At 43.9% G+C, this 23326-nt stretch overlaps 1 protein-coding gene across 2 annotated transcripts; it reads left to right on the top strand.

Annotated features, from left to right (window-relative positions):
- Positions 1-4683: 4683 nt before the first annotated feature.
- TMEM37 (transmembrane protein 37) lies at positions 4684-15134 on the top strand. Of its 2 annotated transcripts, none has more exons than XM_084808114.1 (3): positions 4684-4935; positions 9167-12268; positions 12488-15134. In XM_084808114.1, exons 1-2 carry the CDS (start codon positions 4915-4917, stop codon positions 9737-9739), a joined length of 594 nt encoding a protein of 197 aa, XP_084664240.1. In that variant the 5' UTR covers positions 4684-4914; the 3' UTR covers positions 9740-12268; positions 12488-15134. The 2 variants fall into 2 exon arrangements, with proteins under 2 accessions (XP_084664240.1, XP_084664245.1); XM_084808119.1 differs by having other exon boundaries at positions 9167-11207; positions 14604-15133.
- Positions 15135-23326: the final 8192 nt, after the last annotated feature.

Raw genomic sequence — 23326 nt, 5'->3', positions numbered from 1 at the left:
AGTGGCAAATTTTGAAATGCAGGTGCTCATCATTAACGTTCCCATAACGACATCCTCAAGGAGAGACAAGAAATGCAGGCAACTGCGTTGAATCCGTGTGTGTGTGTGTGCACGCGCGCGCACATACGTGCATGGTATATATGTCTTTTGTAGAGCTAATGAGTCTTATCCATTCAAGTCTCCCCAAAACACTTTGCAGTACTACAAGGATAGCTGTAGTTGCTGGGAAAATCCATTTCTCTCCCAGCTACTGTGTGGATTGCAGCTAAGCTCAGAGGGAACAGGGTGGCCTGAGGGGCATGGCAGAGGACATCATCACCCCTGCTAATCAAAAGGTCCTGCCCCTTTGCCCCTGTGAGCCCTGACTCCACTACACCCCTGAGTCTGACACTAACATATACCTGTCTCTGGCTTTCCATTGCCCTTTTACAACTGAGCTTGCAGTTTGCTGAACAAAATATAGGGGGTGGGGGGAGAGAGCAGCAGCAGCATGCAACAGTTGTTTTCACTTTCCTTCAAACATTCATTTCTGTCAATAGTGTCTCTTGGGCAAATGATGGATGCACATCTGAACATATCGTAACATTGCTTCCCCACCTGCTATTATCTTTAGGAACTTGATCAACCAAGCATTTGTCAGATGCTTGTCTGACTAGACGTGGCTGGGTGACCAGCCAGATGGGCGATTAATAAATTTAATTAATAAATAAATAAAATAAAGACTTGGGTTCAAAAGACGCACAGTTTTTACCTGCTTCCCTCCCATCTGTCCTATAGGAGTCAAGTGAAAAAGGAAGGAAGGAATGCTGGAATCAAACTTAGAGCAAGGGGTTGCATGGAGTTCAGCTTTCTGTTATGGGAGGATCAAGTCCTGGACCAAGAACTCTCAATGTTTTGCTGCATGAACATCAACCACCTCCATCTCTCTCCCATTGACATTGGCTGCTCTACCAGTACATACATTTTGCATAAAATGGACCCTGTCCTCATGGCAGATGTTTGACCTTGTGAAAGTCTGCATTCTGGGAATGGGGAAGCAGCCCTTTTGAGAGGGGAGGAGAAAGGTGACTGGCAGTGTTCAGTTGCTGGAGTCCACCAAGGGCTAAGACAGGGATGTGGAATCTCAGGTCCTGGGGGCCAAATCCAGCCTGTCTAGTATCCCAGTCCAAACCCTTGGGTTTCCCCCGATGGCCCCAACCCCTTTCTCCCAACCACCAATCATTTGTGCATTTTCCCCATTCTAAAAGGTTGAAATGCCTCTCTTGAGGCTTAGCTACTGGCAGGATAGCTTTAAGCTAAAAGACACTGGTATTTTGGGCCATCCCTTTTGCCTTTTGACCCACCCACCACTGGAATGTAGCACCTGAGAGCTTCTCTGAAATGGAATTTGGCCATCAGGCTAAAAAAGGTTCTTACCCCTGGGCTAAGAGACATGAAGTGATAGAAAACAACAGAGCTATACTACTGCATCAGTCAAGACTGGTCGACTTCCATGTCTTACAACTAACTTTTTTAGTTTAGTTTAGTTTTACCTTTTTTACCCCTCCCACTCTCCATCTCCTCCAGCTTGGGGGCATGAGGTGTGGGGGCTCTGCTTAATGTCCAACCTGTAGAAGACTTCTAGCAATCTCTAAAGTGCTCACTGGTTTGACATTTTGGTTGCTTCTAATAAAGGTATTATGCAGTTGGGATTATCATTATTCCCCCCTAATAGACCAACATGGCTACCTCCACGTCCCACCTCCCTTGTAAATGGTCATAAAAAGTGTAACCACACAACACAATTGTCTGCATGTTTAGTTAGAAGTAGCCCCATTGAACACAGTGGGACTTTACTGCCAGAAGGGCAACGCCAAAGAGTGTTCAAACTACCGTACAATTGCGCTCATTTCACATGCCAGCAAGGTGATGCTCAAAATCCTACAAGCTAGGCTTCAGCAGTATGTGAACCGAGAACTACCTGAAGTACAAGCTGGGTTTCGAAGAGGCAGAGGAACTAGAGATCAAATTGCCAACATTCGCTGGATCATGGAGAAAGCAAGAGAACTCCAGAAAAACGTCTCTTTCTGCTTCATTGACTACACTAAGGCCTTTGATTGTGTGGATCACAACAAACTGTGGCAAATTCTGAAAGAGATGGGAGTACCAGACCACCTTACCTGTCTCCTGAGAAACCTGTACGAGGGTCAAGAAGCAACAGTAAGAACCAGACATGGAACAACTGATTGGTTCAAAATTGGGAAAGGAGTACGACAAGGCTGTATATTGTCGCCCTGCTTATTTAACTTATATGCAGAGTACATCATGAGAAACGCCGGGTTGGATGAATCACAGGTCGGAATTAAGATTGCCAGGAGAATTATCAACAACCTCAGATATGCAGACAATACCACCCTAATGGCAAAAAGTGAAGAGGATCTAAAGAGCCCCTTGTTGAGGGTGAAAGTGGAGAGTGCAAAAGCTGGTTTGAAACTCAACATTAAAAAAACTAAGATCATGGCATCTGGCCCCATCACTTCCTGGCATATAGAAGGGGAAGAAATGGAAGCAGTGACAGATTTTATTTTCTTGGGCACCACAGACAGTGACTGTAGCCATGAAATTAAAAGACGCTTGCTCCTTGGGAGGAAAGCTATGGCAAACCTAGACAGCATAGTAAGAAGCAGAGACATCACCTTGCCGACAAAGGTCCATCTAATCAAAGCTATGGTTTTCCCAGTAGTAACATATTGCTGTGAGAGCTGGACTATAAGGAAGGCTGAGCGCCGAAGAACTGATGCTTTCGAACTGTGGTGCAGGAGAAGGCTCTTACGAGTCCCCTGGACTGCAATGAAGTCAAATCAGTCCATCCTAAAGGAAATCAACCCTGAGTGCTCATTGGAAGGACAGATACTGAAGCTGAAGCTCAAATATTTTGGCCACCTAATGTGAAGAGAAAACTAACTGGAAAAGACCCTGATGCTGGGAAAGATTGAAGGCAAAAGGGGAAGGGGACGGCAGAGGATGAGATGGCTAGATAGCATCACCGATGCAATGAATATGGACTTGAGCACACTCCGGGAGAGAGCGGAGGACAGGAAGGCCTGGCGTGCTATGGTCCTTGGGGTCACGAAGAGTCGGACACGACTTAACGACTGAACAACAACAAGTGTACAGGGGATTGCAGGCTTGCTTTGGCTCGCTGATGCCAATTTCCTTGAGGGAAAATATTTTCATCTATCACCAGAACTGCCCAGAGTGCTATTCCTTCATTGACATATACATGAATAATTTGTCAAAATCAATACAGAGCTGTTCAGGGCTAAGTTTGGGGTCAAGTCCAAGGAAATGTTGTGGGAGTTTCTGACATTTTAGCATCCACTATGCTGATTTGTAAACTGCTTCCCTATGCATGTACATGCAACATATCTTATTTACACTCTGGGAAAGAGCGGAGGACAGGAAGGCCTGGCGTGCTATGGTCCATGGGGTCACAAAGAGTTGGACACAACTTAATGACTGAACAACAAAGGATGGTCACATTTGACCTGAAGCAGTGTCATTGCCATTTCTGGCATGGCTACTGATTCCCAGCTGGAGGGAACACATAAAGAAAGCTGATGGTGGGTACTGAATGCTGTGTGGATAAGTTTTACATGTGCCATTGCAAGTACTCACAAAGCCACTCCATCTTGCAGTGGTGCACAAAAAGCTGATCCTCATTAAAAACAACAACTCTGCAAGTGGCATCTACCTTCACCTGTCACGATGACCATCTCAGTGAATAGCACACTGAGCACAAAGGGGGGAACATCCAGGAGACACCACACCACAGTGGTTGGGAGAATGGGTCCTAAATCTTATTGGAATGTGTCTTTTTAAAAAACGTTTTAACTGTTTTAACCTAGTGTTTTATTCTTTTGCCTTTGTTGTTCACTGCTCCTAAATCTTCAGATGTGGAGCGGTATATAAATATTGTAAATAAATCATAAATAAATCTTCAAGCCAAACTACAGGCTACACGGGAGTTCTGTATGCGGTTTTGTTTTGCTTTTTGCTTTATTACAAAGCAGAGTGGGGGACTTTGGATCGAGCCATGGCATGGGGGAGGGGGCAATTTAACCCTTTACTTCACTGTGATTCCTGAAGTCGCACCCCCTAAATGCACCCATACGTTTCCTCCTCTAGGGCTAATAACAGCTGCCGGCCCGGCGGTGGAAGAATATCTTAACTCTGTCAGATCAGAGTTGCGGGTGGCCTGGGGGAGGACGTCGGCGAAGGCTTTGACACCCCTTCCCTCGGTCACGGCCGCTGTCTAAATGCTCTTCCCGCTCGCTGCAGAAAGAAACGATTGTAGGACGCCCCAGTCGCGGAACGTCCACATGATCATCTGGTCTGGCCCTCAGCGGGACGCAGGCGATGAAGGAGAAAAGCCGCTTGGACGCGCTCTACGGCTGAAGCAGCGCGAGGATCCCTCTCCTAAGCGGGTGTTTACCCGGCCGGAGCGCGTTCCCCGGCTGCGCGCTTCGGCCTCGGCCTCCCAGGAGTTGGTCGGCGGCGGAACGGCCAGCGGCGCTCCGCTTCCCCGACGCGGCGATTCCCCCGCGCACTCCGCCTCTCTCCCCTCTCCCCCTCCCCTTCCTCCCGTCGCCGGCTCCAGCCGCTTTGGCCTGCCTCTTCCCTCCCCCGAGCGGTCGGGCCGCTGACTCAGCCCGAGAGGAAACTCAAAGGGCAACAGCAGCCCCGCCTCAGAGCGCGGCTCCCGCGGCTCTTCTGGGATGTCGCTGGAGCGGCCGCTGCCCCCAGGACTCCTCGCCGAGCCCCTCTGGCTCTGAGCTGGGAGCGGGGAGAGGGAGGCTGTCCCGTCCGCGCCAGAGACAAAGCCGAGCTAAGCTCCTCTCTGGTGCTCCTCCTCCGAAAGGCGCAGAAGCCAGCATGACAGCCATAGCGGTGCAGGTAATTCGGGGCTGGCTCAGCCAGGAGCGATTGGCCGTCTTGGGGTGGAGAGCGGAGCGGAGAGAATCGCGGGGGCTCTGCATCCCTGCAAGCTCTGCGCCGCGGTCCTTTGTTCTCTCGTGGTAGTCGCCTGTACGTGTTTACCGATCGCCCTACAGGCGGAGCCGCTCATCGCAGCCAGCAACTCCGACTTCTCTGACCACCTGTTGCTCTTTGTAATGTTTCGCGTGTGTGCCTTTAAGCAGGGGGAAACAGTCCTCCCACCTGGGAATTATAAATCCCGGTTGTTGCGCCCTTGTGTGCTCTCTGTCTTAATGAGGAGAGTTTCTATATAAGGCAGGCCCATATAATATCGTTCTGGTACTCCGATGATGGGACATGGAAGAAGAAGAAGGGCCAGGCAAAGTTAAATCTGTTTTTCTTTCTCCCCCTGAGAAATCTGAGTTTGAATGCCTGATCTGCCTTTCTAGATTATGTTCCACACACTGCTGACAGAAAAATAATAATCTCGCTTTCTGTAGTAGTTACAGTGGAGGGTGGTTTTAGGAAGTGTTTCAAGGTTGGAAAAAATACCTTTAATGTAATACAAAGGTTCTGCTTCAAATGCAGAGCTATGGTATGCTGTGGTGGTACTGTATAGTTTTTGTCAACTAAGAATGGAAATACTTTTCTTAAATTGCCCAGTTTCCTCCTTTCCCCCTTGAAATGCAAAAACTTGCTTACTAGGATGGCAACTCTATCCCATGCAGGCATGTTATTACTGATGTTTCAGCAAAACTGAGTCTCGCTCAGTGGCTTTTGTGAGGTTTTGTACAAGAGCCATTTAAAAATAAAATGCACCACAGGGGTTGTAATTAAGAGAAGAGGAAACATGGGATGTAACAAGGAGGACATGCTCAAAACGAATGCATTTTGAGTTGTGAACTAAACTCCTGAGGCCCAGGAGTACTGTACATTATCTGAGGAACTTCCAGCAAAATTATATGTGTATACTAATAATCTAGCATTCATGTAGCACTTTAGAGCTACCTCCCCCAACCCGGTGCCCTCCAGATAGTTTAGACTACAACATCCTGTATTCCTGGCCATTAGCCCTGCTGACTGGGGCTGATGGGAGGTGAAGTCCACAACATCTGAAGGGCACAAAATCAGGGAAGGCTACAGAGTCTTCAAACCACTTCACGTATCCTTTAAACTAGAGATAGGTAGAAGATAGATTGGGATGTACTAGTAGATCCCCAAATGATTTGTAGTAGATCTCCAAGGATTTCTTACAATCATTTTTAAAATTGTAAGTAAAACTGCAAGTTAAAAAACTTCTCTGCCATGACTGACCTTGTACTAATCACATCTCTCTCAGTCTCATATCAGTATTCGTCACCTGTTAAACACGAGTGTTGGTTGGCTGCTTTTGACCAGGTCTTTGTGCAACTCTGCTGTTGTTTCAAAGCAGAGGTGGGCAACTTATTGCCCTCCAGAATTTTTTTTTTTTTTTGCCTACAATTCCCATCAGCCCTAGCCAGCATAGCCAATGGTGAGGGATGTTGGGAGTTGTAGGCTGAAACTCTGGAGGACCACAAGTTGCCCACCCCATTTTAGGATTTTAGAATCCCTGATCTGTAGTAACTCAGAAATACATGTAGGCTCATGGAGTTGGAGTGGGATGCAGTAGGTAACTGGCTTGATCCCCTGAGGCATTGTTTTTCATCTGGCTTTGACCCTTCAGTCACTTGTCTCCGGTTGGTGGGCCTCTGAGTTCTAGTAAAAGACAAAATAGATCCCACAAGTCTGAAATCTGCCTACCCCTGCTTTAAACATCTCCTGTAATATGTTTATTATATTTATAATGTGTCCTTCCCCAACTTGGTGCCCTCCAGATGCTTTGGACTACAACTCTCAGCGTGCCTGACTATTGGCTAAGCTAGCTTGGGCGGATGGGAGTTGGAAGTCCAAAACATCTGGAGGGCACCACTTTGGGGAAGGCTGCTATAGTAGATGCTTCATTGTTATCTCAGGTCTTGGGAGGGTTTTAGATGCCTTAAAGGCATCTAAAAAATAAATCAGAATAAATAAATAAATAAATAAAAATGAAATAAATAAATAAATAAAATGAATATGTCCAAGAGCCCTTCCTCATTCACTCTGTTTATTCATTGACACTTCTTTTCATTGACTAGTCTACCGTCTCTTTCTCCCCCCACCCCCGCTCAATTTGTCAACAAATAATTTCACTTCTCCCTTTACAGCATTATAAAAATACAAACCTGCTTCTCTATCCCCACAACAAAACTTTGATCCATGCTCTGGTCATCTCTGGCCTTCTTCTCTCTGGTCTTACATAGTCTCACCTTCATCTACTCATGTCCATCCAGCATTCTGCATCCAACTTTATTCACCTTCTGTAACACACTGTCTATGTGACACCACACCTTTAATCTCTACACTGGCTTCTTCACTTCCAGATCTTGCACTAACTTCTTATCCTTGCCTTCAAAACCCTCCCTAGCTTTGCACCCTATCTCACTGCCCTTTTAACCTGATGCATCCCTACCTGTGACCTTTGCTCATCCAGCACCACCACCCTCAGACACCCAAAGTTCTTTTGTTCCCTGAAATGACTCCCACCCTTTCTCCCTTGCTGCCCCTAATGCCTGGAACTGCCTCCCAGAATCTCTCTGTGCAACCCCTCCCTTCATTCCAGTCATCTTTCCCACAAAGCCTTTGGAACATCCCCCTTGTCCCAGTACCATAGTCTAAGTAAGCCAAAACACGTATCATTGAAATAAGTGAACATTCTTCCTGTGTTTCTCACTGCCTTCTTCCCCCCATGCCCACCCCACACCACCTCCTTTCCTCTGTTGTTTCCTTCTGTCCATTTTAGATTGTAAGCCTGTTGGGGTGGGGATTGGTCAAACCCATTCTTTGTAAAGTGCTAATTGTGGGGCAGAGGCTGAGAAATAGTGAATGGAGAAGCATTGCTCCAATGGGGCATGGCAGCACATACATTGGTGTATAATAATAATAATAGGTTGAATGAAATAATTGTTCAATTGTGCCTGAAAAATGAATATGTTTCCCAAAGATCCCCTCAGGAAAGAGGCAGATTGACAATGGTCCATTGCAGCCTTCTCCAACCCAGCCCTCTCCAGATATGGTGAACAACAACCCCCATCACCACCTTGCTGGCTGGGATGATGGGGTTTGTAGTCCACATCTGGAGGGAAGGCAGTTGTTGTCCCAGAAGACGTATGAGATAGCTGGCTACTCTCAAGTCAACAATCACAAAGTGACAATAAAGTTTATCTTTATTGATCAGGACATCAAAATGGTTAGGGCACTGTCACAGTACACAGAAGATTGAGATTTGGTACAGCTGTAATCCTCACCCATAGAAAAGTGTGGGGGAAATGAGACTTTTTTTACCTCTCTCATTTAAAATGTAGGATGTGAAGTCTACTTCATAACGACAGCCAACGCTCCTGCATAGAACAAGCCACAGTAAAATGGCCTAGAGTGTTTTATTGGGGAAGTTCCAATGCAGCCTCGGGCAAGGAGGGCAATGTTGCAGTGGTAGTCAAGAATGGAAGACTGAAAATTAGACAAGCCATGCCTGCAACAGATGTCTTCCTATGCACATAGCATTTACAAATGGTCAGATGATGGGAGGGAGGATTTCCCATCAGTGGCTGCCAAGAACAAGTCTCTGGTAGCAGAATGTAAGCTATATATCCTAGTATTTTAAAATGGTGGCTCATTGATTCTCTGAATAGGTACCAGCCAGGGCATTGCATACAAAACCCAAAGAAGGATGTCACATTAAAGCATAGCATATATCAGTTTTCTTTTCCTTGTGAATGAAATATTACAGATGACATTTGCACCTCCATAGAATACATAATGGAATCCACAAAAAGTGTCTTGTTTGGGGGAGGTTGTTCTGATAAGATTTACCTCTGCTTCTATGGGATTCAAGGGATACATTCGTGCTGACTGCTTTAACACTGTGCCTTCACTCCCAAGGCACTCTCAGATCAATTGTATACAAACTATCTGCAGGGTATCTTTAATTGATTTTGATGGTTATTGCCATTATTTAACATTCTAATCAGTCACACCAGTGATAACAACCTGTTTGTTGACTATGATTTAAAATAAATATATCTTGCTGTGAAATACAGGAACCATGTTTAATTTTCTTTTCCTTTTTTTCTTTTGGGAACATCTCTTTAAGGCCCAGTGGTTACTTGCCCGCAGAAGACCAAAGCGATCATTTTTTGAGACGTTTATCAGGAGTCTCATTATTCTCTGTGTTGCAATAGCAGTTGTCCTGTCATCTATTGCAGTGTGTGACGGCCACTGGCTTTTTGCCAAAGGAAAGCTCTTTGGATTGTGGCACTTCTGTACCATTGGGAATAACAGCGTCCTGAAATGTGCCACCAACCTCACTTTGGCCAACGTTAGAGGGATAAACATAGGAATGACTCTTGCAAGAAGTATGGTGTCTTTTGCTGTGGTTGTAGCCATCTTTGGCCTGGAACTTCTTATGGTCTCCCAAGTCTGTGAAGACATCAACTCAAGAAGGAAATGGTCCATGGGATCAGTTCTCATTCTATTCTCATTTCTGTTCTCAGCTGCTGGAGTTTTGACCTTCTTAATCCTTCTGAGGGACTACATCACCTTCACAGGCTTTACGTTAACCTACTGGTGTGAGTTTATTGCTGCCTTCCTTTTCTTCCTTAATGGAATCAGTGGACTTCACCTTAACAGCATAACATTTCCATGGAACAGAATGAGAAAAAATTAATAATGATGGACATCAGTTCTCCCAAATACACTGAGAAGCATATCGAGGCCAATCGGTGTTTGAAAAGGACAACAGTTTTTCTTCTATACATTAAGAGAATAGATTTGTAACAGCATACCACTTTCAGAAGATACTCAAGATCAGTTGATAATGGATGCTGGATATGGGAAGTTGGACAGTATGACCTGCTAGGATTTTAAATAATGTAACTATCCAAAGTAATGATCTAGCAAATAAGTGGTGTTAATTTAAAACTCAATTCAGACACTTAAGGGCCCCAATCCAGTTATAGTAAGTTCTGAAACCAATGAGGCAAGTTAACAAATTAACACATTTTCACTGCTTTCCATTTGACTTAATCATAACTAATTCTAGCTGGCTATGGGCCAAACCCAGTATCCAAGTGGGTTAAGACACACACTGTGTATATTTGCTTTGTTCATTTCCTAAATCTCCATGATTTTTATTTTTGCACATCAGTAGGTAGTATGAGAAGAAACAGCTGTACTATGCAGGAAGTTGGGCAATACTAGAGCTTCGCCTCCAAATAAACTCAAATAATTTGCATTTTAGCATCACCTGTTTTAAACTATTATTATGGCTTTGCTTCTTCCCTTCATTGGAGCAAATAAGGTTCATATGCAATGCCAACATTTTATCAGACCGATTGTGCACTATGGTTGTATTCCTCCTTTCAACCATACCTGCAACTAAGCTCTTTATAGTAGCAGTGTAGTTCACTTGACATGGAGATTGTCTCATATCTCACCATTTTCTGTGTCTCCCTCTCTATGGTCATCCACTGCCTTAACCACTTGTTAGTCCCTCTATCCCCATGCTTCTTCCCAGTCTCTTACAGTGGTAGTCCAGACCCCTCTTACACTTTACCAGAAATCTCTTTCATTGTTTCATTGCTTCTGTTTTTCTAGTAATGTAGCCTGTGAAGAAAATGGCTTCAAAGGGGGAACCACAGCACGATGCTGGAAATGCACATAGACAAGTTGACTTTGGCTGTGACAAAGCTGTTTGACTGACTTAACTGCAACAAGGTACATAGTAACAATAGTTTCACTCTTAACACCCACACATGTGTTTGCACTACAAAGTAACATCTGCAGTATTTGCTTCTGTCAGGGGTCCCCAAACTTTTGTGAGCACGTTTGGAATTTTGAGAGTGTCATTCATGGGTGCTTGCCCATTTCTAAAATGGCTACCCTAGTGGGCATGGCTGGTCACAAAACACTAATTTCCCAGAAGGCAAACTGGGGAGGCCAAAAGACAAGGAACTTGCCCAAGAACCAAAGTACAAGGCAGAGGTGGGGTCTGAGCTCCAAAACACAAAGCCATTCTTTTGAACCGAAATAAAGAGGATGCTGGGGGCAGCATGCCAGCTTAGACAAACAAACAAAATCTTAAGAAATAAAATAAAAATCAGGAGCTGCAAGGATCCTGACGGGTGCCAAGAGAGGTGTCCATGGGCACATTGGTGCCCCAAGACTTGAGAGACCCCAGACTTGTGTAATTGCTATCTGACTGTGAATGTGAGATTTTAAAAGGAACCTCCTTAGAACCTTCATTTTAATAACATCCACATGCCATTGTCAGTGGAGAGCAAGCTTTGTATTGTATAGGAATCCTTGGTCTCGTTAATCGCTTACATGGCCAGAGCTTATGCTACAGAACTTAATGCTATACCTGATGATTTATTCATGAAAAGCAGGCATGCACCCCAATAATTTCTATCCCAGAGCATTTATGAGAATTATTCTTTTTTTTAACACTTGATTCCACCGTCTCATGGTGTGGCAAGATGGTTAGAAAGATTTCAATTACAGAAGACCCAAATGCTCATTGTGTAGAAGCTGAAGAGGTGTACCGGGTAGCTTAGCAGCAACTAAAACCCTTCACTGCTGAGAAGCAGGCTATCTGTCCAACATTACATTTTTGAAAAGGCTTTGCTTCTGTGATTTAAGGAGACATCTGGGGTGCGGGGAGAGACAACTCCTTCCCTATGGGCTGGAAGAGATGATCCTTCAAAGCGGTATCGCTTTGTGCATCCCTGACCGGATGTAGATCAGGGAATGCTGTGTTCAGAACTTTTGTCAGTTTTATTTCCCTTTATCAAAATCACAGGAAGTTAAGTTCCTGTTCTCTCCCTCAGAGGCAACTGTCCAAGCTGGGAATATTGGTTGAGATTCTCTTCAGTGTTCTTGTTAAAAATAACACTTTAAATAGAAAGCTTGGACAATTTTAGTGTGGGTTTCAGGACCGATCTAGTTTATATCTGCTGACAGGATGGCTTCTAAAATTCATCCAGAGGCACATGTCACAATTGCTTTACCTTCAGAATTCTGTATGCATCCAAACAGTTTCTTGGTAAAGCAAGAACCATAATACCCTAAAGTACCATATCTCCAGTTCAGCCACTTGTGACAGGGTAGGGAAGCTGGTGCCCTTCAAATGTTTGGGACCACAGTTCTCCTAAGCCACAGCCAACATGGCCAATGGTCAGGGGTTATGGGTTTTGAAGTCCAAGGGTGCTTCCAGACAAAGTTTTTATAGTGTCATTACCTTGTCTCATTCATGAAGGGTTGCAGATGGCATTGTCTTCCTCTTGCAGCCCTACCTTGGTTTCCTACTGCTTCTTCTGTCTTTTTCCTACACAAGAAATCCGAGGAGGAAAAAATGACAGAATTGTTGCCACAAGGCCTTCTGACTGATAGTGCTAGGAACCCTCTTGTCTGGAAGCACCCCCACCCTGACATCTGTAGGGTACCAGGTTGCCTATGCCAGAATATGGCCTCATATGATCAAGATCTACCTATGTCTTGCCTAAGAGGGGTTAGTTGAGGGAGCTGATTTCATGACATATAAATTCATTCCACATAGCACCACCACCACCTCAAAACAGTAACCAAAATGGTGAGTGAGCAGCAAACATTTGTTTATGATTACTTTGAAGAAATTACTTTGTGTAATTGTCCACAAATGGGGCAGGTATTGTAGATTAGCTGTCAAAAGGGGGGGAAAGATGACATATGCCAACCCTGCGATCATCTGTAGTGTTTGGTTGCACACACGGGGACTGAAGGAGGAAACATCCTCATATGCTGCTCTGTGGACAAGTCCGTTATAACTTTTGAAGAATGCACTCATAAAAGGCTCTTTTTTTCCTCCTTCAGTACAATTAAAATAGATTGCACATCCAGATTTAAGTATGTTTATAGAATATTAATTCTCTATTGTTAATTGTCAGTCCAAGTTCCTTTATTGTGTGGCTTCATAATATGTTTAATTATACCAATAGTGCACTAAGTTCAATTAGCAGGGAATGGCTATTGCCATTTTCTTGTTTGGGCGTATCACTAAGGATCATGTGCGGCTAAATCTCCCGTTATTGTCAGTCGGAAATTTGAGATATGGAATAAATGCACAAACAGAAGAGATTGCACTAAGATCTTATTTCTTAAGGTGCTGTCTGGAATTACTGAATTTGAATCTGGTTGAATTTGAAGTCTGATTGGATTTCTACACTCCTAATTCATTTAGACAATTCCTACCTGTACCTGTGTCTGCACCAGCTGATTGTTAGAGGGTTCAGGATTGTCTGCTTGTTCTACTCTGCTTATCTCTCTGAGGTGTCCTGAGAAACTTCCATGCAGTCCTTAAATAAAATGCATGCAGATATAGATCCAGTGTGTCACTAGACCTAGAAAATTTTGCCCATCGTAACAACCCATGGTTAACAAACTGTGGATTGTTACAACATGCAAACCAGGACGTGCACACTGGGCTTCTGAGTGTGCTTCCCAGAAAAGAGACAAAATAGCTAGTCTTATCCACTTTGCAAGTCATGGCAGCTTAAGTATGTTCATACACCACGCTGAACACACCTTCATATACAATATCATGATTAATATCCAGAAGAATGCTCTGTTAAACAGTTCTTGCTCCTTGACTAAACATATATTTACACATTTGCCTCTTATTGAATGGTTAGACTTCAGACAGCAAAAAAGATGATCAGGTATTATTACAATGCAGTATCTAAGAATCCTTCACAATGACCCGATTCACATGTAACAACAGCAAATCATAGGTTAATTAACCTACGATTTACCAGGTTGTGTGCCAAGCGCAAGCTCCTTTTGCTTTGCAACCCATGAGCAACCTCCAATTGGCCCTATTATAGGTTGTTGTGTGACATGCAGACCTGGACACTGTGGCTTACTCATGGGTTAAACAACTCAAAAGTTAATTTACAATTAGTTCTTAGGTTTAATTAACCCATGATTTGCCACTGTTACATGCAAACAGGGCCATAGTGAGGGGTAGCCCGTAGTTGGCAAATCCATTTCTCTTCTTTGGTCCCATGTCAAACTTAATTTTGTTTAGTGATGCTCATTGTATGAAGATATGTTCTGCTCTAAAGAAGGATGTGCATTTTGTTGTTTGGGGCTGTGATGTTCGCCAGTTAAAGATGCTCTTCTTTAAAACAATGGATAACTCTGGAAAGAAAGGATACTGTGCTATTAATTTTCTTCAAGGGCAATCTCAAACATCTGTTTAGGAAATGTGAAGTCTTTTTGGAAGATTGGTCTACTGAAGGAACTGCAGCAAATATGGACCTTCCTAAATGATCAGCTTCCAGCACAACAAATGTGCAGTTCCTTCTGATGTGTTGTGTGAGATCCTGATAACTTCCTTCAAATAATAGTTTCTGTTTGGAGGATTTTGCATTTTTCTAGCAGTGGCTACTCCAGACTTTGCCTGGGGCAGCCTTCTCCAACTTGGTGCTCTCCAGATGTTTTGGACTACAACTCCCATCACCCAACACAGTCCATGCTGGGTGGGGTGATGGGAGTTGTAGTCCAAAACATATGGAGAGCGCCAAGTTGGGGGAGACAAGCCTGGAGCTTACCTCTAGTTTGAAAGGCTGAACACTCTCCTCCCAGGCACTGAATGATCTCACATCATTCAGACTTTTCTAAAAGCAGAACACTGCGGTAGGGCATCCCATATGCATTAGATGTGAGCTCGGTATCACACTATGAATTGAGGCTTTCAAGGCTATCCCATGGAGGGTTAAATGCATTAGAGACCGATTTTAAGCTGACAGTCTGAAATAGCCCTAAATGGCATTCTATAGCTGACTCTTCTATGAGCCTGTGATACAATTCCTATTAAAAGCCGATTTGTCAGTAAATGCTGGAGACCATGATAGCACTGGTGCTGATTTGCACATGGTCTTTATCTCTAATAAATATTGTTTTATTATGTGTGTTGTAACTTGTAGCATTTCTCAACTGTAACTATTTTCTAAAAGCTGTAAAAGAAGGTAGGAAGAAATCTAGGACCTGAATGTCAAATGTTCAATAAACTACTTTTTGAATTGATAATTTTAGTCATCCGTAACATTTTCTGTTGCAGCTTGGGGATAGATAGCCATTAAATGTGAGCATAAGTATACATGTACTGAATGTATATTTGTACAAAATGGAGCAGAACAAGAGCTGGAGAATGGATCTCAGAGAAACCAGATTGCTATGCTAGAGAACAGTCTTCCCCCAACATGTTGCCCTCCAGATGTTTTGGACTATAACTCCCATCAGCCCCAGCCAGCATGGCCAATAGTCAAAGATGATGGAAGTTATAGTCCAAAACTTCTGGAGGGCACCAGGCTGGGGAAAGCTACTGAAAAGAGTAATTTGTGCAAAGTGGTGTTCAGTTTTTTACCGCATGTAATTGCAAAATTTGGGGAAGGTACATAACTTGAAAATGTGGAGCAGGGACTTGTCATATAATATCCAGTACATTAAAATAACAAAATCTGTACAGGGAAAAGAGTGGGTTCCAGAACTGTGTAGAGTTCAGACTTAGGGTATCGCTACGTTAAGCAAAACCCCCGCATACTTACCGTGGCTTTCTGCTTTTGGTTTCTTGGCAGAATTATTATGGGCTCCTTTACATGGCAGACACATGGTTTGAATTAAGGAAGCACCTCCCTCACTGACACGTGTGCAAAGGAGAGGGGAAGGGAATCTTGTTTTCATTGCTTAACTTGTGCTGTACTGGTTCCTTGCAGCCCCCAGGAAAGCTACGACTTACTACTTAGTAGATGTAAGATTGTGCTATAAGTCTGCAATCCTAGGCACACTTACTTGGGAGTAAGTCCCATTGAACTTAATAGGGTGCTCTGAACCAACAGAGACCATTGATTCTGAGCTTGGTGGGGTGGGGGATCAGATCTCTCTCCCTTCGTTGCAGGGAGGCGTTTTACCCTTTTCTCCCTCTGATCCGCCTGCAATCAAAAAATGTGCTCAAGCATTTACATGGCAGCCACATGGTTTGAACTGAGTCCTTCCTCGGCAAGTTCATAGTGATATGCCAACAGTACACACTGCCAATATGGCATAATTAATGTTTATTACTAGCTCATCTCTGATCTTTTTGAAAGCAGGATAAAGGCGGAAATGTGAGGGAGACGACATCATGTAAAGGACCTGCAAACTTCATGAGTGATCAGTCATTAGCGTGCAATAAATCGCTTGTGTAGAGACACCCTTAATGTGGCATGATACCTAGCAGCCCCATACAAAAGCTTCTCTCATTTCCTGAGCATTTAATAGATATTACTAGAGTGTTTCCCAGCTTTCCTGGGAAATCAAGATGGCCAGATACTAGTGTTGGATCCAGACTTCATCAGAGTAAACCCATTGAAATCAATGGTACTTAGTTTAGTCATGGCTAAATTAAGCCCCATTAATTTCAATGGGTCTATTCTAAGCATGACTAAGTCTGGATTCAACTCTTGGGTTTTTAAGTGAAAAGTGAGATTGGACTATCTGCAAATACCACCCTATTCCACTACATCCAATGCTGCATGGCACAGGCACAGCCATTCATATTTCTAGCACAGTGTGACCTACTGCACAGAGTGCTTAGCAGAAGGGAATGCATTTCACTAAGAAGACTGGACTTGATCCAGACATACCCATGCAAGTAGCACTGTGCACAGTGATGTGGTAGGGGAGGCACATTCACTTCCAGTTCCAGGGGTGAATAGCTGCAAGCGATTGCTCTCTCCATCTTTTTCCCTTGTGAGCTTCCCAGGAGCCTCTGACCAGCCACTGCTGGAGAGTGGTCAAGACCCTCTGACCCTGCCTAGGCATGCCTTATGTTCCTAGAGTTCTCTTTGGCTGAAAGTAGCAGCATCTGCTTACTTTCTGCTTTTAACCTCCAGTGAATAGAGGGCCAGGCACAGGCTAGTCTAGAACAATCAGAAAGCTAGACACAAAAAGGGAAAAGAGGCTATGGAAGGACAAGACTCTCCAGTGGTGGTGACCTGCAAGGTGTGTACAATGTTTGTTTTCTTGCCTGAGAACAACATGGCCTACACCTGCAACAAGTGCAAGTTGATCAAACTGCTGGAAGAAAAAGTAAGAGGACTGGAGCCACGACTGTCGATCCTCCGGGGAATAAGAGAACACGAAGAGTTCTTGGACAGAATGGTGGAACTACAGCAGCAAAGGGAAGACCAGAAACTTGAAGAGCAACAGCAAGCTGAGGCAGAAGTGGCAAATACTGAGGCGAGGAAAAATGCAGTAGAGGATACTCCTTGAAAAAGGGAGACAGGAGAAGAAGAACTAGACGCCACTCTGCACCAGTGGAAGCGGTGGAGCTATGGGAACGATTCCAGGTACTTGAGGATGAGACTGGAGGACAGCCTGCAGAGGAAGAATTACAGGGGAACCTGCATGGGAGTGAGCAAGAGGCTGAAGGTCAGTCAAGCAGAGGCAATGAAACCCAGGCCTACAACAAGAAGAGTAGTAGTAGTGGGAGACTCCTTGCTGCGTGGGATCAAAACCCAAGTATGTCATGAAGACCTGTGGACTCACCAGGTATTTTGTCTCCTGGGAGGATGGATTAGAGACGTGACTGAAAGGTTGCCTGCACTCATAAAGCCCACTGACAGGTATCCCTTTCTTCTCATCCATGTGGGAACAAATGATATCGCCAAGCGGAGCTATGAAGAAATCACTTCATCATTTGAAGCTTTGGGAAGGAAACTCAAGAACTTTGGGGCCCAGATAGTTTTCTCATCCATCCTTCTAGTAGTTAGTAGAGGGATAGAAAGGGAAAGAAAAATACTCTGGGTGAATGACTGGCTATGAAGTTGGTGCTGGCGTGAGAGATTTGTATTCTGGGACCACGGGCTATACTTTCTGGAAGATGGACTTGTTGGCAAGGGACGGGTTGCACCTCACAAAGGCTGGGAAGAGTGTGTTTGGCCACAGCATGAAGAACTTCATCAGGAGGGCTTTAAGCTGAATCCTATGGGGAAGGGAGATATAAAGTTGGGGGCAACAATGGACGAAGGCTCATGCACCGCAACGGAGAGAACAGCTCTAATAGTGCCCAATAATAGTCTTCAGAAACATGCAGGAAGAAAGCCAGACTATGAAGCACATGGTCTTTGATGTCTATATACTAATGCCCAGAGTATGGGAAACAAACAGGACAAACTTGAACTCTTAATACAAGAGGGAAATTATGACTTGATAGGTGTAACTGGTGGGTTACACCTATCAAGTGTAACCCACTAGTTACACTTGGTGGGATGGCTCTCATGACTGGAATATGGCAATTGAAGGATATACCTTGTTCAAAAAGAACAGGAGGAACAGAAAGGGAGGTGAGGTTGCACTGTATGTGAAAAATACATATCTCTGCACAGAAATACAGGAGGATGAGCTTGGTAGCCCCATTGAGAGCATCTGGGTTAAAATAAATGGAGCAAAGAATAAAAGGAACATGATGGTCGGAGTCTATTACCGGCCACCCAATCAAGGAGAAGACAAGGATGAAACTTTTGAAAAGCAAATAGCCAATGTTTCAAGGAAGCATGATGTAGTGGTAATGGGGGACGTCAGTGTCCCCGATATTTGTTGGGAGACAAATTCTGCAAAACATGGCCCCTCCAGGAAATTCCTGACTTGTGTGGTAGATAGGTTCCTCCTACAGAAAGTAGAGGAAGGAACTAGAGGATTGGCTATCCTTGACTTGATCCTAACCTACAGAGATGACTTAGTGGATAAAGTAGCAGTTACAGGAACTCTGGGGGAAAGCGACCATGTTATACTTGAGTTCTTGGTTCTAAGGGAAGCAAAAGCCAAGTGTAGTCAAACGTGTACCCTGGATTTTAGGAAAGCTGATTTTAATAAACTCAGAACAATGATCACTAAGGTCCCATGGCAAGCAACTCCAACGAGAAAAGGAGTCCAAGATGGATGGGAGCTTTTAAAAAAGGAAATTCTCAAGGCACAAAACAATTCCAACAAGAAGAAAAGGTGGAAAACAACAGAAGATGACAATGTGGCCTCACAAAAAGCTTAGAGATTACCTGAAAACAAAAAAGGAAACATATAGGAAGTGGAAAGAAGGCCAAGCAACAAAGAAAGAGTACAGACAGGTAGCACAGAGTTGCAGGGATGGTGTCAGGAAGGCTAAAGCTGAGAACAAGCTGAGGTTAGTGAGGGATGCTAAAAGCAACAAAAAGGCTTTCTTCAGCTATGTGCATAGTAAAAGACAGAGGAAATAAATGGTGGTTCAGCTATTAAATAAGGATCGCAAAATGATAACAGATGACAAAGAAAAGGCAGAAGTGCTCAATTGCTACTTTGGCTCAGTCTTCTCCCGAAAGAGGGTCTATGACCCCCCTGACAAAGGCGAAGTACAGGCTGAAGGGGCAGGATTGCAGCTTGAGATTGACGGGCATATGGTCAAGGAACACCTAATTATTTGAATGAGTTCAAATCTCCAGGGCCAGATGAACTGCACCCTAGAGTAATAAAGGAACTGGCAGAAGAGTTCTCAGAGCCACTGTCTATTATCTTTGAGAAATCATGGAGAATGGGTGAAGTGCCAGATGACTGGAGGAGGGCTAATGTTGTCCCTATCTTCAAAAAGGGTAAAAAGGAGGAACCTGGGAACTACAGACCAGTCAGTCTGACATCAATCCCTGGGGAAATTCTGGAACAGATGATAAAGCAATCCATCTGGAAGCACCTTGAAAACAATGCAGTGACTACTCAAAGCCAACATGGATTTGTCAAAAAATCCTGCCAGATGAATCTGATCTCATTTCTTGATTGGGTAATGTCCCTTGTGGACTGTGGGAATGCTGTGGTCATAATATACCTCGACTTTAGCAAAGCTTTCGACAAAGTGCCCTATGATATCCTGATGAGCAAACTAGCTCAAAGTGGGCTAGATGAAACAACGATCTGGTGGATCCATACAGAATTGGACTCAAAGAGTGCTTATCAATGGGATTTTCTCGAACTGGGGAGAGGTAACAAGTGGGGTACCGCAGGGCTCAGTCCTGGGCCTAGTGCTCTTCAACATTTTAGTAATGACTTGGAGGAGGAGGTGCAGGGAATGCTGATCAGATTTGCTGGTGACACAAAATTGGGCGGATAGCTAATACTTTGGAAGACAGAAACAAAATTCAAAATCCTGATAGACTGGAGCGCTGGGCAGAAAATAACAGAATTAAATTTAATAGGGATAAATGCCAAGTTCTGCACCTAGAAAAAAGAAACCAAATGCACAGTTACAAGATGGGGTATATGTGGCTCAACAACACTACAAAAGAGAGGGATTTTGGAATTGTACATCACAAGCTGAATATGAGCCAACAATGCGATGTGGCTGCAAAAAAGGCAAATGCTATTTTGGGCTGCATTAATAGAAGCATAACTTCCAAATCCCGGGACGTACTAGTTCCCCTCTACTCAGCACTGCTTAGGCCTCATCTGGAGTACTGTGTCCAGCTCTAGCACCACATTTTAAGAAGGATGCAGACAAACTGGAGAGGGTTCAGAGGAGGGCAACAAAGATGAACAGGGGACTGGAAACAAAGCCCTATGAAGAGAGACTGAAAGAACTAGGCATGTTTAGCCTTGAGAAGAGAAGCCTGAGGGGAGATATGATAGCCACAGCTTCTCTGGTTGTCATAGAGAGGAAGGCCAGGATCTCTTCTTGATCATCCCAGAGTGCAGGACACAGAATCATGGGCTCAAGTGACAGGAAGCCAGATTCCGGCGGAACATCAGGAAAAACCTCCTGATTGTTAGAGCAATACGACAATGGAACCAATTCCTAGGGAGGTAGTGGGCTCTCCCACACTGGAGGCATTAAAGACAAGGCTGGACAGCCACCTGTCAGGGTTGCTCTGACTTGGATTCCTGCATTGAGCAGGGGGTTGGACTTGATGGCCTTGTAGGACCCTTCCAACCCTACTATTATCTGATTCACTGATTCTCTGATCTGTATCAGTTTAGAGTAGATATGGAAGGCTGATCTCTGGAAGGATCCTTTTTTCCCTGTGGATAGTGTGCATTTGAATAAACTCTTTTTAGAAAGAGATTGAAACAGTGCTGCTTTCCTCAGTTTTTAATATAAGCCAATGTGGACATTTCTATCCTGTCATCGTTTGGTTGTTCTGGTTGCTGTTTTTGTGATTTTTAATTATTTTTTAATCTTTTTCTTAATTTTTCATTGTCCAGTTTGTGCCCACAATTAAAGAAACAACATGATAAAATCAAATGTTTATGCATGCACACTGAAACCAACCTAGAATTACATTTGTAATGTTAGTTCCCATGCCACATTATTCCAAGCACGCAAATCCCCTACCACAGGGGTACAGAACCACTTTCAGCCCAAGGGCCAAATTCCATTCCAGAGGGGACCTCTTAATCTGTCTGCCTGCTTCCTGGAAGTTAATGCATGGTCAGTGCAAATGAATTTCCCGCACCCTTTTGACGGCTGAAAGACTGATATTGCAATATTGGAAGGGTAAACTCTCACTTCCTATACTGCAAGGGGTTGAGGACCTAACAATTCTTTCAGCTTTTGAATGGGTGGTATATAGATGCCACTTGTAAATAGATACTTATATGGATATTTGGTCTGCCTTTGTTGAAGTTGTATAATTCTTAGAAAGCTGGATTTTCATATACACACACACACACACACACACACACGTCATATGCATGCATTGACATTGACATATGCAAATGTATGTAACCACTCTTTTTTTCGTTTTTGTTTTGTTGAAATTTCACAATAAAAATTAATTTTAAAAAGTCAGTTTTGGAGAAGGTCTCGGGGGCTGCATTCAACTGATGGGGTGGGGCCAAAATATTAAAAGCCCCAGTATATTGTAACTTAAAGCTCTGTCAGTAACTAGGCCTTAAGAGAGGCATTTCAACCTTATAGAATGGGGGAAAACTGCACAAAGGCCGGGAAACCACCCAACAACTGGTGGTTGGGCAAAAGACGGTGGGCCCGGGGGAAGGACAGTTGCCCTCTGAGGTACCCCTGAAGGCCAGATTTGGAGCCCAGGCCTGAGGTGCTGCTCCCCTGCCCTTTCATATGTGTGTATGCTAGACTACAGTGACATTTTCTCATCCCAGGTTCCCCATCTTAATAAACAACAACTGAAATATATCACCTCACCTCACTCTGTGTGTGTGTGTGTGTGTGAGAGAGAGAGAGAGAGAGAGAGAGAGACAGAGAGAGAGAAATTAAACAAGATAAAGGCTGTATAAAACTGCCATTAAAGCTAATGCAATTTAAGAGCCTAATTGTGCAGAGGATTTCAGCCAAAGACTGTAAAGCATGTTATATATTAAAAACCTTTTTATTTTGCATCATATCCAAACCTGGCCAGCAGTCTGTACAAATGAATAATGTTATTTTCAACTGCCTGATATTTTAGGCTTGCATATCATGACAAGTATTTCTCCAATAAGAGAGTTTTCAGGAACAATCACACTGGATAAGCTACAGATAATTTAAAATTGCACATAGTAGATGCAGAGCTAAAACCACCCCCGATCCCACCTCACTAGGAACAGACTATTTGTTCCACCATGAGGGCCTCCTTCTGATCTACTGGGCCACAGGGAAAGTCTGCATATTTATTATACATCATTAACAAAAAAGAAAGCACGGTGGCAGCTTGGCCATAGCAGACACATCTTACACTTCATGCCTTTTGTGCAAGGTCTGATGTGAGACAAGAAATGGTAGCTCTTAAAAAATTAAGGACAATGATGTTCAGTTAATAGAGATATTAATTTGAACTTTTTCACTAATGGCATAATTCCTGTCTTTTCCATACGTGGCATTTTATTTTCAGGAAAGAAAACATTCCTGGCATGTTGGGGAGATGTGTGACAACTCCCACCCCACTCCATAATCACCTCAAGGCTTGTTTACTGTTCTGTCATTTGGAAATAACCCCTTTGCTTTAAGTCTGCATTTGTGTTCAGATAACTGAGCACAGTCAGTAATTCATGTCAGTAAAGTGACAATCTACATCAGATTCCACAGGGAGAGCCAGTGGTAGTCTTGTTGCAACAAAAACTACAATGAGTCTTGTGGCACTTTAAAGAAATATATTGTGGCATACGTTTCGGGGTGCTTCCCAATGGAGGGCTCTTAGCACTACCAGTCAGAAGGCATCGTGCAGCAATTCCATCTTTGTGTTCCTAAGGGAGCATCCTCCCGGGATAG

The sequence above is a fragment of the Heloderma suspectum genome, chromosome 1 (genome assembly GCF_057233095.1).
Source record: "Heloderma suspectum isolate Gila_16-S chromosome 1, 16-S_ref, whole genome shotgun sequence".
Lineage (NCBI taxonomy): Eukaryota > Metazoa > Chordata > Lepidosauria > Squamata > Helodermatidae > Heloderma > Heloderma suspectum.
The sequence above is the reverse complement of the archived record's forward strand: the minus strand, read 5'-3'. Positions and strand labels throughout refer to the sequence as shown.

Excerpts from the sequence above, each read along its gene's own strand:
- TMEM37 (XM_084808114.1), top strand. The coding sequence starts at position 4,915 with ATGACAGCCATAGCGGTGCAG. Across the intron at positions 4,936-9,166 it reads TGACAGCCATAGCGGTGCAG|GCCCAGTGGTTACTTGCCCG; the intron begins GTAATTCGGGGC and ends CATCTCTTTAAG.